Genomic DNA, 12,670 nt, shown 5'->3' on the forward strand with positions numbered 1-12,670 from the left:
TTCATAGGGAAATAGATTTTATCCTTCCAAAATTCCTGGGGAAAAGATGTCTCTAAAAACCTCTTTACTGTGTAACATTTCAAACATACATAAAAGTGAGAAAAATGAATGTTGTACACTCTTCATCCAGCTTCAATTATTAACTCATGTCCTGCACTTCTCCCTCCCCTGCAATTATTTAGAAGCAAATACCACACGGAAGATGTTTTTTATAAAAACCAAGGCTGGGGCGCCTGGGTGGCTGAGTCGTTAAGCGTCTGCCCTCTGCTCAGGTCATGATCCCAGGGTCCTGGGATCGAGCCCCACATCGGGCTCCCTGTGTGGCGGGAAGCCTGCTTCTCCCTCTCCCACTACCCCTGCTTGTATTCCCTCTCTCACTGTCTCTCTCTCTAATAAAAATAAGTAAAAATCTTTAAAAAAAAGGCTAAAAAAAAAAAGAGACTTTCCTGTATTATTAAAGCCTATCTCAGCCGTCAGAACTCATGAATATACTACTTTATTTTTTCCAATAAAATGCCTAATGTTCTCCTTCTCTTTTACACTTCACTATATTTTATTCTTGAAGGATCTACTGGAGTATAATGTCCAAAGACCATGAACCTTGTTCTGTTCCTAAACTGACCTTCTTGATGTTGATGCCTAATGACTGGTTAAGTTTTTCCTAAAGTGGCAAAAGATGGGAAAAGTAAAGCTGAGTCAAAGAAGAATGATAAATCTAATAAATCAATTACTATCTGTAGTCACAGATGGCAGAGAATAGATTTGCAAGCAAGACTGTGAAGTTAAGGGGCGCCTGGGTGGCTCAGTTGGTTGGACTTCTGCCTTCGATTCAGGTCGTGATCCCAGAACCCTGGGATCCAGTCCCGCGCTGGACTCCCTGCTGAGCAGGGAGCCTGCTTCTCCTTCTCCCGCTCCCCCTGTTTGTGCTCTCTCTCTTTCTCTCTAATATATAAATAAAATCTAAAAAAAAAAAAAAAAAGACGGTGAAGTTAAGATGTGTCACATCAGTTGGCTGTGCATTTCTCAAGGAGTCTCTTCTGCCTTCTTCCACCAGGCAACTTGTTTCGCTAGCATTAACCTCCCAATGGGATTCAATAAGAGGTAGGTTTTCTTTAACTCCAGCAGCTCTCCTTGTATAAAAGCAAACCCCCATATCCAGCCAGTGGCTGGAGGAGCAACAAATGAAAAGCAAGGAACTGGTAAGGGGTTTAAAATCTCTTGAGATTAGTATGGTCATATGAACTTTTAAATAAGGCAAATACTTTCTTTTACTGATTAGAATGACTTAGTTCAGAAAGGAAAGCAAGAGAGGCTTTTGTTTAACGTCAAAGCCAATATCAGAATTATGAGGTTTTAGGAAGAAGAATATAAGCACTGACCTTGTTTAGAAACTAAATTACCTGTCTAGTTACCCGAGATACTTAACTTAAAAAGTACAAGCAGCAGTAAAGGTTGCTTATTTAGTCTCTGCCTACCTCAAAGGAATCCTGTACCACAATGTCATCTACCACCTAACGGGCTCAAAGGTGCTGTGGGGAGCTATTACACAACTGCAAAGTATCATAAAGCAAAGTACCATAAAGTATCATAAAGGAATACAATCTCCTTACTCAAGAACGGGCCAGGTAACCCCCAAGTATTGCCTGTAAAGCAACTGCAGAATCATACAAAAATTTATTTCATAAAATGAAATGGTGTAATAAAACAATTGTTTTTATGTCATGAGACATATAGTATAGAATAGTGGTCTCCAACCTGAAGTCCACAAAAGGGTCCAATGGAAAGTGTACAGTCACCCATAATAAAGTTGTATAGGCAGATTAAAGTGAGAAATATTTAATTTTGTCTGGGATTATGACTATTTCAGGTAATACCACTATACCAGTGTCATTCAGAAATGATTGGGGAAAAAAAAAAAAGAAATGACTGGCTTTTAGCCCTTGATTACTTTTTTTTTTTTAAGATTTTTTAAAAGATTTTTTAAAAAATTTATTTGACAGAGAGAGACAGACAGAGAGAGAGGGAGGGAACACAAGCAGGGGGAGTGGGAGAGGGAGAAGCAGGCTTCTCGCAGAGCAGGAAGCCCGATGCGGGGCTCGATCCAAGGACTCTGGGATCATGACCTGGGCCGAAAGCAGACGCTTAACGATGGAGCCACCCAGGCACCCCTACTTTTCTTTTTTTGAAAGGAAAATAGTATATGGTGTTTTTAAACAAATATTTTCAAAACAGTAGGCTCATGAGGAAAAAAATATAAAGAGTCTTTGGTAGGACCAAGTTGATTCTAGTTCCTAACCTTCAATGTTAAAAAAACAAAACAACAGAAAACAAAAAACCCAGAAATTTTATTTTTTTAAATATTTTATTTATTTGACAGAGAGAGACACAGTGAGAGAGGGAACACAAGCAGGGGGAGTGGGAGAGGGAGAAGCAGGCTTCCCACTGAGCAGGGAGCCCTATGTGGGGCTCGATCCCAGGACCCTGGGATCATGACCTGAGCCGAAGGCAGACGCTTAACGATTGAGCCACCCAAATGTCCCAAAACTCAGAAATTTTAAAATATAAAGTAAAAGCATATTCTCTGTCTGGAAAACTACCACCTGGAGGCAATATATAGATAATGCTGTATTGTTTTGGAAAATGCTTTTCACCACAGTGCCGAGCTGTTTTCTTGCTATACTCCATGAATATCAGAGCTACATAAGCCATCTCTTGAAAATCCTTAGTTGATTTTATACTTTCCAAATCCCAGGTGAACAATAGATCATACTGAAGTTCTAAGGAATAAAAAATAAGCACACTTTCCACATGCTCAGAAAATATGAAAACTGCTAAAAAATGAAGAAAAATGGCATTCAATGGGTTATTTCAAGTCCATGTAAGGAGAACAAGAATTTATCTCAATTTATTCTTTGCGAAATATTACTAGCCACAGATGGCAGGGGTGGGCTGGGCTGGGGGAGTAGGTGGGAGGTAAATATGAAGCTATTACATTTTAAAGTAACCTTGTTCATTATTCTTTGCTATTTAATTTTCCACTAAACTGCACAGAGCCCCAGTGGTTCCAAATATTAAGAATAGCCACATGACTCTAAATAAAGAGATATAACCAAGAAAGAGCAAGAAGCAAGATGAAGACAAAATACAACAGATACTAACTACTTCTGAAAACTCTTCCCAAACTTCTTAAAATTTGTTATCAAAAACCAGTCAAATGGCCAATTTCTCATTTCCTTTACCCTTTCTCTTAAGAAACCATTACATTATTGTATTCTGGGGTTGGAAGGTTGCTGGTCTGCAGAGGAGATGGAACTGAGTCCTTGCATTGCCATCCATCAGTTGTGGACTTGTGTGATTTATGGAGCTTAAAATGAATCAAGGCTTAGTAGCTATGAAACAGGACTGGCACTTGCAGGGCTGAGGGCTGGAGATGAAAAACTAGAGAAAACATAAATAGGATAGTTGAAGAAAACAGATGAACTGTCAAAGGGGAATGAAAAGGCAGTAAGTATAATATTTAGCTATTATCACCAGAAGGAGCATATACTTGATAAATATTGTTAAATGAAATAAATACGTAAATCTTTGAAATTAGTTGAAATTTAGGACAAAAGACAGAAAAATTTTACTCTGTTGAAAATAAGATGATCTCAGGGTTAATATTCATTTGCCTTCCATTTCTTCCTGAGGTACTATGTTTTATGTTTTCTGTTTCAATAATTTTAAGCTGAGTGGTCACAAGCTTGAAAAAGAGGTGAGAGGCCGGGGTTAAGAACACTGAGGCATGGCAAGGATTGGAGTAGAGTGGTGGCAGAGGAAACGCAAAAGAAAAGGCCTAGTGATCTTCTGAAGAAAGAACCAATAGGATCTGCTGACTATATACTGGAGATTAAAGAAAAGAATGAATCAAAGATGAGGCCCAAGTTTCTAGCCTAAGAGAATGATGATGGATTTCCAACAGGGAAGATTAAAGGAATATGGGGAAAGAAAATTATGAATCAAATTCAGGTATTTTGAATTATAATAAGGAAAAAAAACAGTCACTTAGAAATAGCTGGAAAGTGGCTGCCGCCGCCCTTAGCACCCTCCTTGCCGACGCCATGCTCCAGTTCCTGCTTGGATTTACTTTTGGCAATGTGGTTGGAATGTATCTGGCTCAGAACTATGACATACCAAACCTGGCTAAAAAACTAGAAGAAATTAAAAAGGACTTGGATGCCAAGAAGAAACCCCCTAGTTCATGAGGCGGACTCCAGCACTGCCTTCTGGATATACGGATTCTGCTGTTCTTGAGGGCCTCCTTACCATCTGAACCAAAAGCTTTTGTTTTGAATTCAAGCCTCAACAATTTTCCTGTTAGATCCTGCGTCGCTTGAGAGCATAGATGGGGCCACAAGTTAAGAACCACCCTTTTCCAACTTCCTCACCTCATCCCTTCCTCCTTCCAGCCACTTGAGATGGCCTAAGACTGGAATTATGGTGCTAGATTAGTCAATGTGACCTTTAAAAAAAAAAAAGAAAGAAAAAAGAAATAGCTGGAAAGTAAAGCTGAAATTTTGATCCAAAAAAAAACCACTGTATCTCCCAGATATGTTTCTATAACTGGAGTCATTATTTAATAGATGCCAAATATGAAACCAAACATTCATATGCTCTTCAGTTCAAATGTATTTTACACTAAATGTGAACAGCACATATAAGTGAACAAGTCAAAGCAACTAACTTTTCTGAATTCCAAATTCATATCAAGCTTAGAGTAATTAAAATGGCTGAATGAGAATCTGCACTGTTCCTGAAAAATAGCACAAGCACATTTTCACTGTGCTGAAGCTAGGAAACAACTCACTCCTACACTGGATCAATGTATACACAATAGATGTATACACAGCAGTAGTATTGATTCTAACCATAAAGGAGAAAAGAAGGAAGGTAACATGACACCTTCTCCTGGGATCAATAAATATGTTCTAATATAGAAAGTTGAAGAATTAATGTCCCTTTGAATTCTAATTTACATACCAATGTTTTCTCAAAAGAAATTCCTAGCTATAAAAGAGGGAATGGCACCAAATGAGTGCTGTGCAAAGGGCATAAGTGTACTAAGGGCACATTACTACCCCAAATGTCTGTACAGCTGGGGTCCTCAATTTCTAAATGAGGAAGAAAAGGAGGAGAAGAGGAAAGAATAGAAGGAAATATGCCTGAGACTGTGCTCCCAACCAAGGTTACTCCTGGCATTTTGGCCATTAAGGCCTCCATGGGCTCTACGCACTAAATGCCAGCATCACTCCCCTCCCCAAGTCTTTGTGACAACCAAAATACTCTCATATTTCCAAAAGCTGGAAAGGATGTTTGCGGGGGGTGGGGGGAGGGAGAACTGGGAGGTTCCTGGACATCTGAAATCTCACTAAATTTTATAATTCAAGAATTTTCACAAAATATGATTCATTCTTTAAATATCTGTAAGCCTTCAACCTTGATTTTACTTGTCAGAATCCAACAAAGATGCCATCATGTTCACTGGCCTGATTTCCTCAGACTCAACCTATTTGAAACACTTAACAAACAAAAAAAAAATCTAATATAAGGGTGCCTGGGTGGCTCAGTCAGTTAAGTGTCCAACTCTCGACTGCAGCTCAAGTCATGGTCTCAGGGTCGTGAGATAGAGTGAGACCTGCATTGGGCTCCATGCAGGCATGGAGCCTGCCTAAGATTCTCTCTCTTCCCCTCTCCCTCTGTGCACCCCCTCACTTGTGCTCTCTCTCTCTCTCAAAAACAACCACCACCAACAAAAAACACCAAAAAACAAAACACTAATATAACAATAAAATTACTTATTCCAAAGAAGAGAGTGGAAACCCTGTTCTGAGGTTTCTGTATTCCATTAGAGAACACAGACTTGTATAGTATTTGAATGGGTAAATTAACGTAGCAGACCATTAAACTCTCAATAGCAAAATAAGGACCTATGGACACAGGTCAACAATCTGTGGTCCTAATGAAACTACTTATAAAATAAGGCTTCCTAAAAATTATATAAGACCAATTCATTTATGATTAAAAAAAAAAAATAAGGGATGATTGCACATGGAAGGCCCAACATTCACTTCTGGTTCTCCAGAGCAAGAAAGACAGTGTAGCTCAATAAATGTCTGTTGACTAGATCAGTAAAAAATAAAACCATATATCATATCACCTCAAATACATGCTTATATTATTTAAGTACAGCTAGTTGTGGCTGACTTCTGAATTGGTCTTCCATGTTTTGTATTCAATGTTTTACAGAACCGCTTTTGATTACTAGGCAGTATTTGTTTACAAATTAATTTTAATTCTCTAAGGATTGAGTTAGTTTCTGAGATTCTACAACCATGTAAAAAATAATTACAAAAAAAAAGTTCAGAGAATTCCAAATGAGAGTTGTAAGAAACCTTAAAACATAGTCTACCCCATGATTAAGTGAATTTATTAGAAATGTCTGAGGGACAAATTTCTCATATAAGACTAAGAAGCAATAAATATGGAAGACCTCTGTTTTTAAGCCATTATTTAGAAAATCAGTATGGAACTGTTTCTAGTTTGTTCCTGACTTCAGCAGCCACTCAGGAAAAAAATTACTTTTATCTCCTTATGATCTGATAAAAATATGTAAAACATTTGAAGTTAAAATTGAGAAAACTGCTAAGGCTTTTAAAGGTATTACAGAATTTGCAGACTGCTAATCTAAGGAGTTGGAAAGGAAAAGTCCTAATTACAATTCCTAATAGCCTAGTGCTTGTCTTCATAACCTTAAGGGGAAAACTTAGTAAGACAAATCTGTCCATGATCAATTGAAACAATGTACTTTTAGTGTCTCTTTGTAAGCAAAATTGAGATGGGGATATTGTGAGGCATTTCATTTATTCTTCTCAACTACTAGGAACTCTGCTCTCAGGGTGTTTCATGTTTTAATCATATTAACAACGTTTCTGATACAATATCCTAAGGTAAGGTACTAAGGTAGTATTAATAATGCTTCGTTTCTAGAATTTTAATTTCAAAGAATGACTAAGACATCCTAATTCTTAAATGTATTGCAATGTTAACAGGAGCTCTGTCTGATTTAGGTTAATTAAGATCCCACTACACAGACTCTTTTTGGTGCAGTATCTAAATCACTTTGTTAAGCGTTAAGAGATTTGCTAGAGAACCTAGTCATAGCATTTAATTTAGTTCCTGTTTGCTTTCTCTTCAACTGAAAATGGTGTTAAGAACAGCTGTCCTTTCCATAAATTACATAAATGTGGTACAGCTGAATCACATAATGTGATGACTTCTGCTTCTCATTTGAGAATACCAATGGATTCCAATTATATGGCTGAAATTTTTAATTATTCTTTTCAGCTGCTTGACACCTTCAACTCTGATTAACCATATCAATCTCTTTCGCCAAGGACTTAATGAAGAGGATGATCAGGACAGAAAGTATCCTGCAGCAAACCATCAGAGACCTTGTTCCAGGGTGATAGTTATCTGAGTTAGTACTATTTTCATACCTTCATTCATTTATTCAGTTATGAATAATCAGTCATAATTTCCCCCCAAAGATATAATGAAAAACTGTTAAAGGCACGGCTGAAATCTAGATATGCTATGTTTTCAGAGTACCTCTCATCTACTAGTATAGTAATCCTATTAAAAAAGAAAATGAATTTACTTGGGGATAACTTAAATTTAGAAAATCTGTTTAATACCCTAGTAATTAGGGCTTCTTTTATAAAGTACTTATTTATGTACTCCTAACCACTAGCCTTTAACAGTAACAATTTGGAGCTAAGTAGACTGAAAATTTGTCTGTTTTTCAAAGAATTAACAGCACCTAGAAAATACCTTTCTACACCTAATTTTAACATTAGTAAAAAACTGAACTTAAGCATTACAGTTTTACCCTCTCTTTTTTTTTTACCTTAAGACTCTTAATGGTTTAGAAATTTTAGATCAAGTAAATGTTAAAAGTACACATATATACCCATTTCACTACACATTTTTACTAATTTCAAATTCCAATTATCCAATTAATTGGTAGATCACAGATATTAATCTCAAATAAAGATACATTGCTCTCCCTTAAGGCAGATTTTGTTTCTACAAAACAATATGCAAATGAAAGATTTACATATAGGATAATATTTATTACATTTAATATTACATCAGACTTAAAAGTGGTTAAAGAAATTATAAAATGAATGCTTTTCAAAGCAAATAACCACCCTACCCAAAGTAATAAGACTGTCTAAATCCTGATTTTCCTATATACTATTAGTTCCAGTTTAAGTAAGGTAAAATCCCTCACTTACTGTATATAAACAGTTTGTAATTAAAGAATAATAATCATGGGGTGTCTGGGTGGCTCAGTCAGTTAAGTCCAACTCTTGATTTCACCTCAGGTCATGATCTCAGGGTTGTGAGATCGAGCCCTGCACAGGGCTCTATACTGTGCGTGGAGCCTGCTTAAGATTCTCTCCCCATCTCTGTCTCCTTCTGCCCCTCCCTCCACCACAAGGAAGGGAGGAAGGAAGGGAGGGAGGGAGGGAGATGGATAATCAGTTAAGAAGTTGCTTTTTAGGGGAGCTTGGCTGGCTAGGTCAGTACAGCACGTGACTCCTGATCTCAGGGTTAGGAGTTTGAGCCCCATGTTGGGTGTAGAAATCACTTAAAAAACAAAAACACAACTGTTTTTTAAATCTAATAACTGTCTAGAAACAGAATATATGCAAAGTTTGAGACATGAGTCTATATTTTTGAGTCATAGGAAAATGTATATTTTGATTTTTAAAACCGATCTATACATGTCTGTACATGTGTATTCATGTACATGATATTCATCTGAGCCTCCTAAAATCTGAAGATCTTGAGAGGTTACCTTGTGAAAAGGTTTATTTTACAGATGAGAAATAAAAGCTCTGGCATGTTAACTAAATTCCCCAAGTTCCTACCTAGTCATGTAGGGCTGGTACTATAAACCAGGTCTCTTGAGTCTTAGTCTCTTGATAATACCATTCTTCTTTTTAGAAACAACAATGCAATCTAGAGCCTTTGCCTCCAAGGTGAAAATGTTCATGCTGATCAGTCAAAACCACAACCACCTGGTCAGTAAGAACCTATAATATTTCTACCTTCCTCTAATCCTGCTTTCATGCTCCAAAAGAATACATTAATTGAGTGCAGTTCTTTAGATCTTGTTCATTGTTTGAGGTATGAACAGCGGCCACCTGGATGTCCTGGACTTGGCTTTACTATTTCTCTTTATACAGCTCCAAAACTCAGAGGTAGTCTGGCATATAACTGATTCAGTGGAGAATAACAGTCAAATGATGCAAGCAATTTACCACAGCTCATACAAGGGAAAACATTAGATAAACAGGCAAAAACTGGATTGTTTCATAAAGTGACCTGTATTGGATAAAATATGTATGATAAAATGTATGCATCATAAATGTAAACGCAATGATGTAAAATATAAAAGTAGCTTTAGTTTAGGAAGAAGTATGTAATAAAAGTTCTCTCTTCCTTTCCTCTCTCAAATTGTGTGACCTCACTGGCAGTTTGGTTCTTCAAAATGAAAATGGACCTCTTAGAAATTAAAAGAATTATCTGAAGACGTAAGAGTTGTGGTAAACTTTCTCCAGACTACCCATTCCCCCATTTTATTCTCACATACTAATACATGTAGTCTTTTGTTTTCTAATTAGCAGCTTCCTATTGTTGCCAATTCTGTTTCTAATAGCTCTTTGGTGAGACTCATCTTGGAGTAGCATTTGATCTCATTCTGAACATACCTCATCTCTAGTGACCGCCATTAACAGAATAAATGAAAAGCCTTTATTTCTAGGAAACTTACAATTTCTTTGAACCCATCAGATAACTTTTAAATAGGATAATATGGGATCCAGTTCCTCGGGTAAGGAAGAAGGCTGCACCATCTTTGGGGGGGGAGGGGTATATCAAAGATATTTAATGTTGTGGCACTTCAAGTGGGCATCAAAACAATTTCTTCCCTGAATGACAACAGTATACATATATACATATTTATGTATATATCTGGTAAACTTCTGTGGGTATACTAATAATGTAAATTCCATCAGTGTATCAGAGAGTGCACATGTTTTACACTTTGATGGAGATTACCGAATTACCCTTTGGAAAGATTACAGCAATTTGCACTACTACCAACAGTGTAGGCGAATGACTGTGCCAGCTCTAGGTATCAACTTTTGCATTTGATTACTCCAATAAGTGAAAATAAAATCTCATTTTAATTATCAATTGCATTCTTTTAATTAAGGATAAACCTGACCATTGTTTGATACATAATTTGACCATACATATTCCTCTTTTTGTGAGCTCTTTTGGGTCCCCATAAGAATCTTTACCCTGAACTTGCAATCAGGACATAATTAAAATATGCCTACATTTTTTTAAAGATTTTATTTATTTATTTGTGTGTGCGTGTGAGAGAGAGAGAGAGTGTGTGTGTGTACACACGCACAAGCAAGGGGGAGGAAGAAAGAATCTCAAGCAGACTCTGAGCTGAGCGCTGAGCCTGGTGGGGGGCTTGATCTCAAGACCCTGAGATCATGACCTGAGCTGAAACAAGAGTCAGGTGCTTTAACAAACTGCGCCACCTAGGTGCCCCAGAATGTGCCTATATTCTTAAAAAATAGACAATTGGGGTGCCTGGGTGGCTCAGTTGTTAAGCGTCTGCCTTCAGCTCAGGTCATGATCCCAGAGTCCTGGGATCGAGCTCCTCATCGGGCTCCGCACTGGGCTCCCTGCTCGGCAGGAAGCTTGCTTCTTCCTCTCCCACTCCCCCTGCTTGTGCTCCCTCTCTCGCTGTGTGTGTCAAATAAATAAATAAAATCTTTAGAAAAAAATTAAAAATAGACAATAGAGGAACCACCAGAAATAGAAAACCAACTTGAATTGAGCTTCTACACTCTCCAGAAACGATTCTCTATAAACTTATCCTCACAGGTTTCCACTGAATATAAAATACTTTCTTCCACCCAAGTATCTATCTAAACAGTTTGTATTCTCCACTTACTCTCAGACTTCCAACAACCACTACAATTTTCATGAAGAACAAATGAGAATTAAAGGGCATATTCTAATCCTATCTCCTGGGCTTACACATCTCAAATTTTCCTATTTTATTTATCTGAAAAATAATCTGGATTGTTCCCCAAACTATTTTAAAATCAAAGATAGGCTCCTAAATATATCTAATAGAATCAAATAGAGGACTAACAGAGGAATTCTTGTATTTCAGGTACTGAAGATGCATACGCAGTTTGCACGTGTACACTCATATATCCTTCCCTCCACCACCCCCCTTCCCCCACATATGGGGATTAGAAGTATAAACATGGAGATGACAATTATGGCGATAGAGAAGGGTGTTATCTCCCAGGTTGTCTTTTCTGCTTTTTTGACTTCTTGAAACTACAAATGAAAAGAAAATGTTTTCCCTTCTACCTCAAACCCTGTCCCCAGTCTGCCTTACAACACACACACTCCTGTCCATGCTCAAGGTAAAAACATATACACTGAAGTCCAAGTGAGCCCTACCTTTAAAGGCCCACAGTTATTTAACTGGAATCAAATTATGGACACTTATTCCCCAGCTGAAAATACTCTCCCTTCTCTATACTTGTAAATGATATAATTTTTCTATTTTGTATCACACCTTCCTATTTTTAGTTATTTTGGCAAGTTTTCATATTTTCTAATAGAGATCATGAGTCCTTAAGTCAAAGTTGTGTCTTACACATTACTGAACTCCTGAGAGCACTCACCACAGTACTTTATACTGAATGGCCAGTCACTGTTTCATTCTTATATTAGGTGAGTTCATATTTGTAAAGTGGTTTGAAGTGTACCTGCACATGTAAGTTTATTAAATAAAATAAATGAAAGAAATGGACCAATTTTCCCTCTCTACTGAATTTTTTCCATGAACATTTTCCCCATCTCCCACCTTAAAGAAACTTCTTTTTGACCCCATTTCCTCTACCAGTTACTGCCCATTTCTATGCTCCGTACTGAAGTAAAACTCATTAAAATTGTCTAAACTCAGTCTCCAAATGCCTCTCTTCCCATTCTCAAACTCACTCAACTGGTTTTAATCTCATCATTCTACCAAAAAATGTTTGGGAAGATGACCAATCATCTCTACATTACTATATCCAAAGATGAGTTCTTAGTCCTTACCTTACTTGACCTATCATCATCATTTGACAGAGCTGTTTCTCTCCTCCTACGAAGAATTTCTATACTTGGTTTCCAATACACCATACTCTTGATTTTCCTCATTCATCATGGGATACTATTCCTCCTCCTCTTCTCAAACCGAATTATTCAGGGCTCAGTTCTTTTTCCTCTTCTCTCCTTTATTTACATTCATCCCCTCTCTTGGTAACTTCATCTAGTCTCTTGATTTTAAATACCATCTAATTGTAATACCTCCTTCAATTATATTTCCAGCCCAGACCTCCTAAATTCCAGACTCATATAGTCAGTTATTCTCACTTAGACATCTAACAGACATCTTAGACTGAACTCTTGCTCTTGCCCACAAAACCTGCCCCATCAGCAGACTTTATATCTCGTTAATGACAAGTCCATTCTTCCA

The 12,670-nt window shown here is 37.3% G+C and overlaps 2 protein-coding genes across 7 annotated transcripts in view; one reads left to right on the top strand and one right to left on the bottom strand.

The window, feature by feature from the left end:
• Positions 1-12,670, bottom strand: part of TMCC1 (transmembrane and coiled-coil domain family 1) — a 251,422-nt gene that overhangs the window by 45,229 nt on the left and 193,523 nt on the right. The window lies entirely within an intron of this gene.
• Positions 4,069-4,359, top strand: LOC113916898 (short transmembrane mitochondrial protein 1). The gene has a single exon (XM_027584073.2). It carries the CDS (start codon positions 4,101-4,103, stop codon positions 4,242-4,244), a length of 144 nt encoding a protein of 47 aa, XP_027439874.1. The 5' UTR covers positions 4,069-4,100; the 3' UTR covers positions 4,245-4,359.

Source organism: Zalophus californianus, chromosome 1 (genome assembly GCF_009762305.2).
Source record: "Zalophus californianus isolate mZalCal1 chromosome 1, mZalCal1.pri.v2, whole genome shotgun sequence".
Taxonomy (NCBI): domain Eukaryota; kingdom Metazoa; phylum Chordata; class Mammalia; order Carnivora; family Otariidae; genus Zalophus; species Zalophus californianus.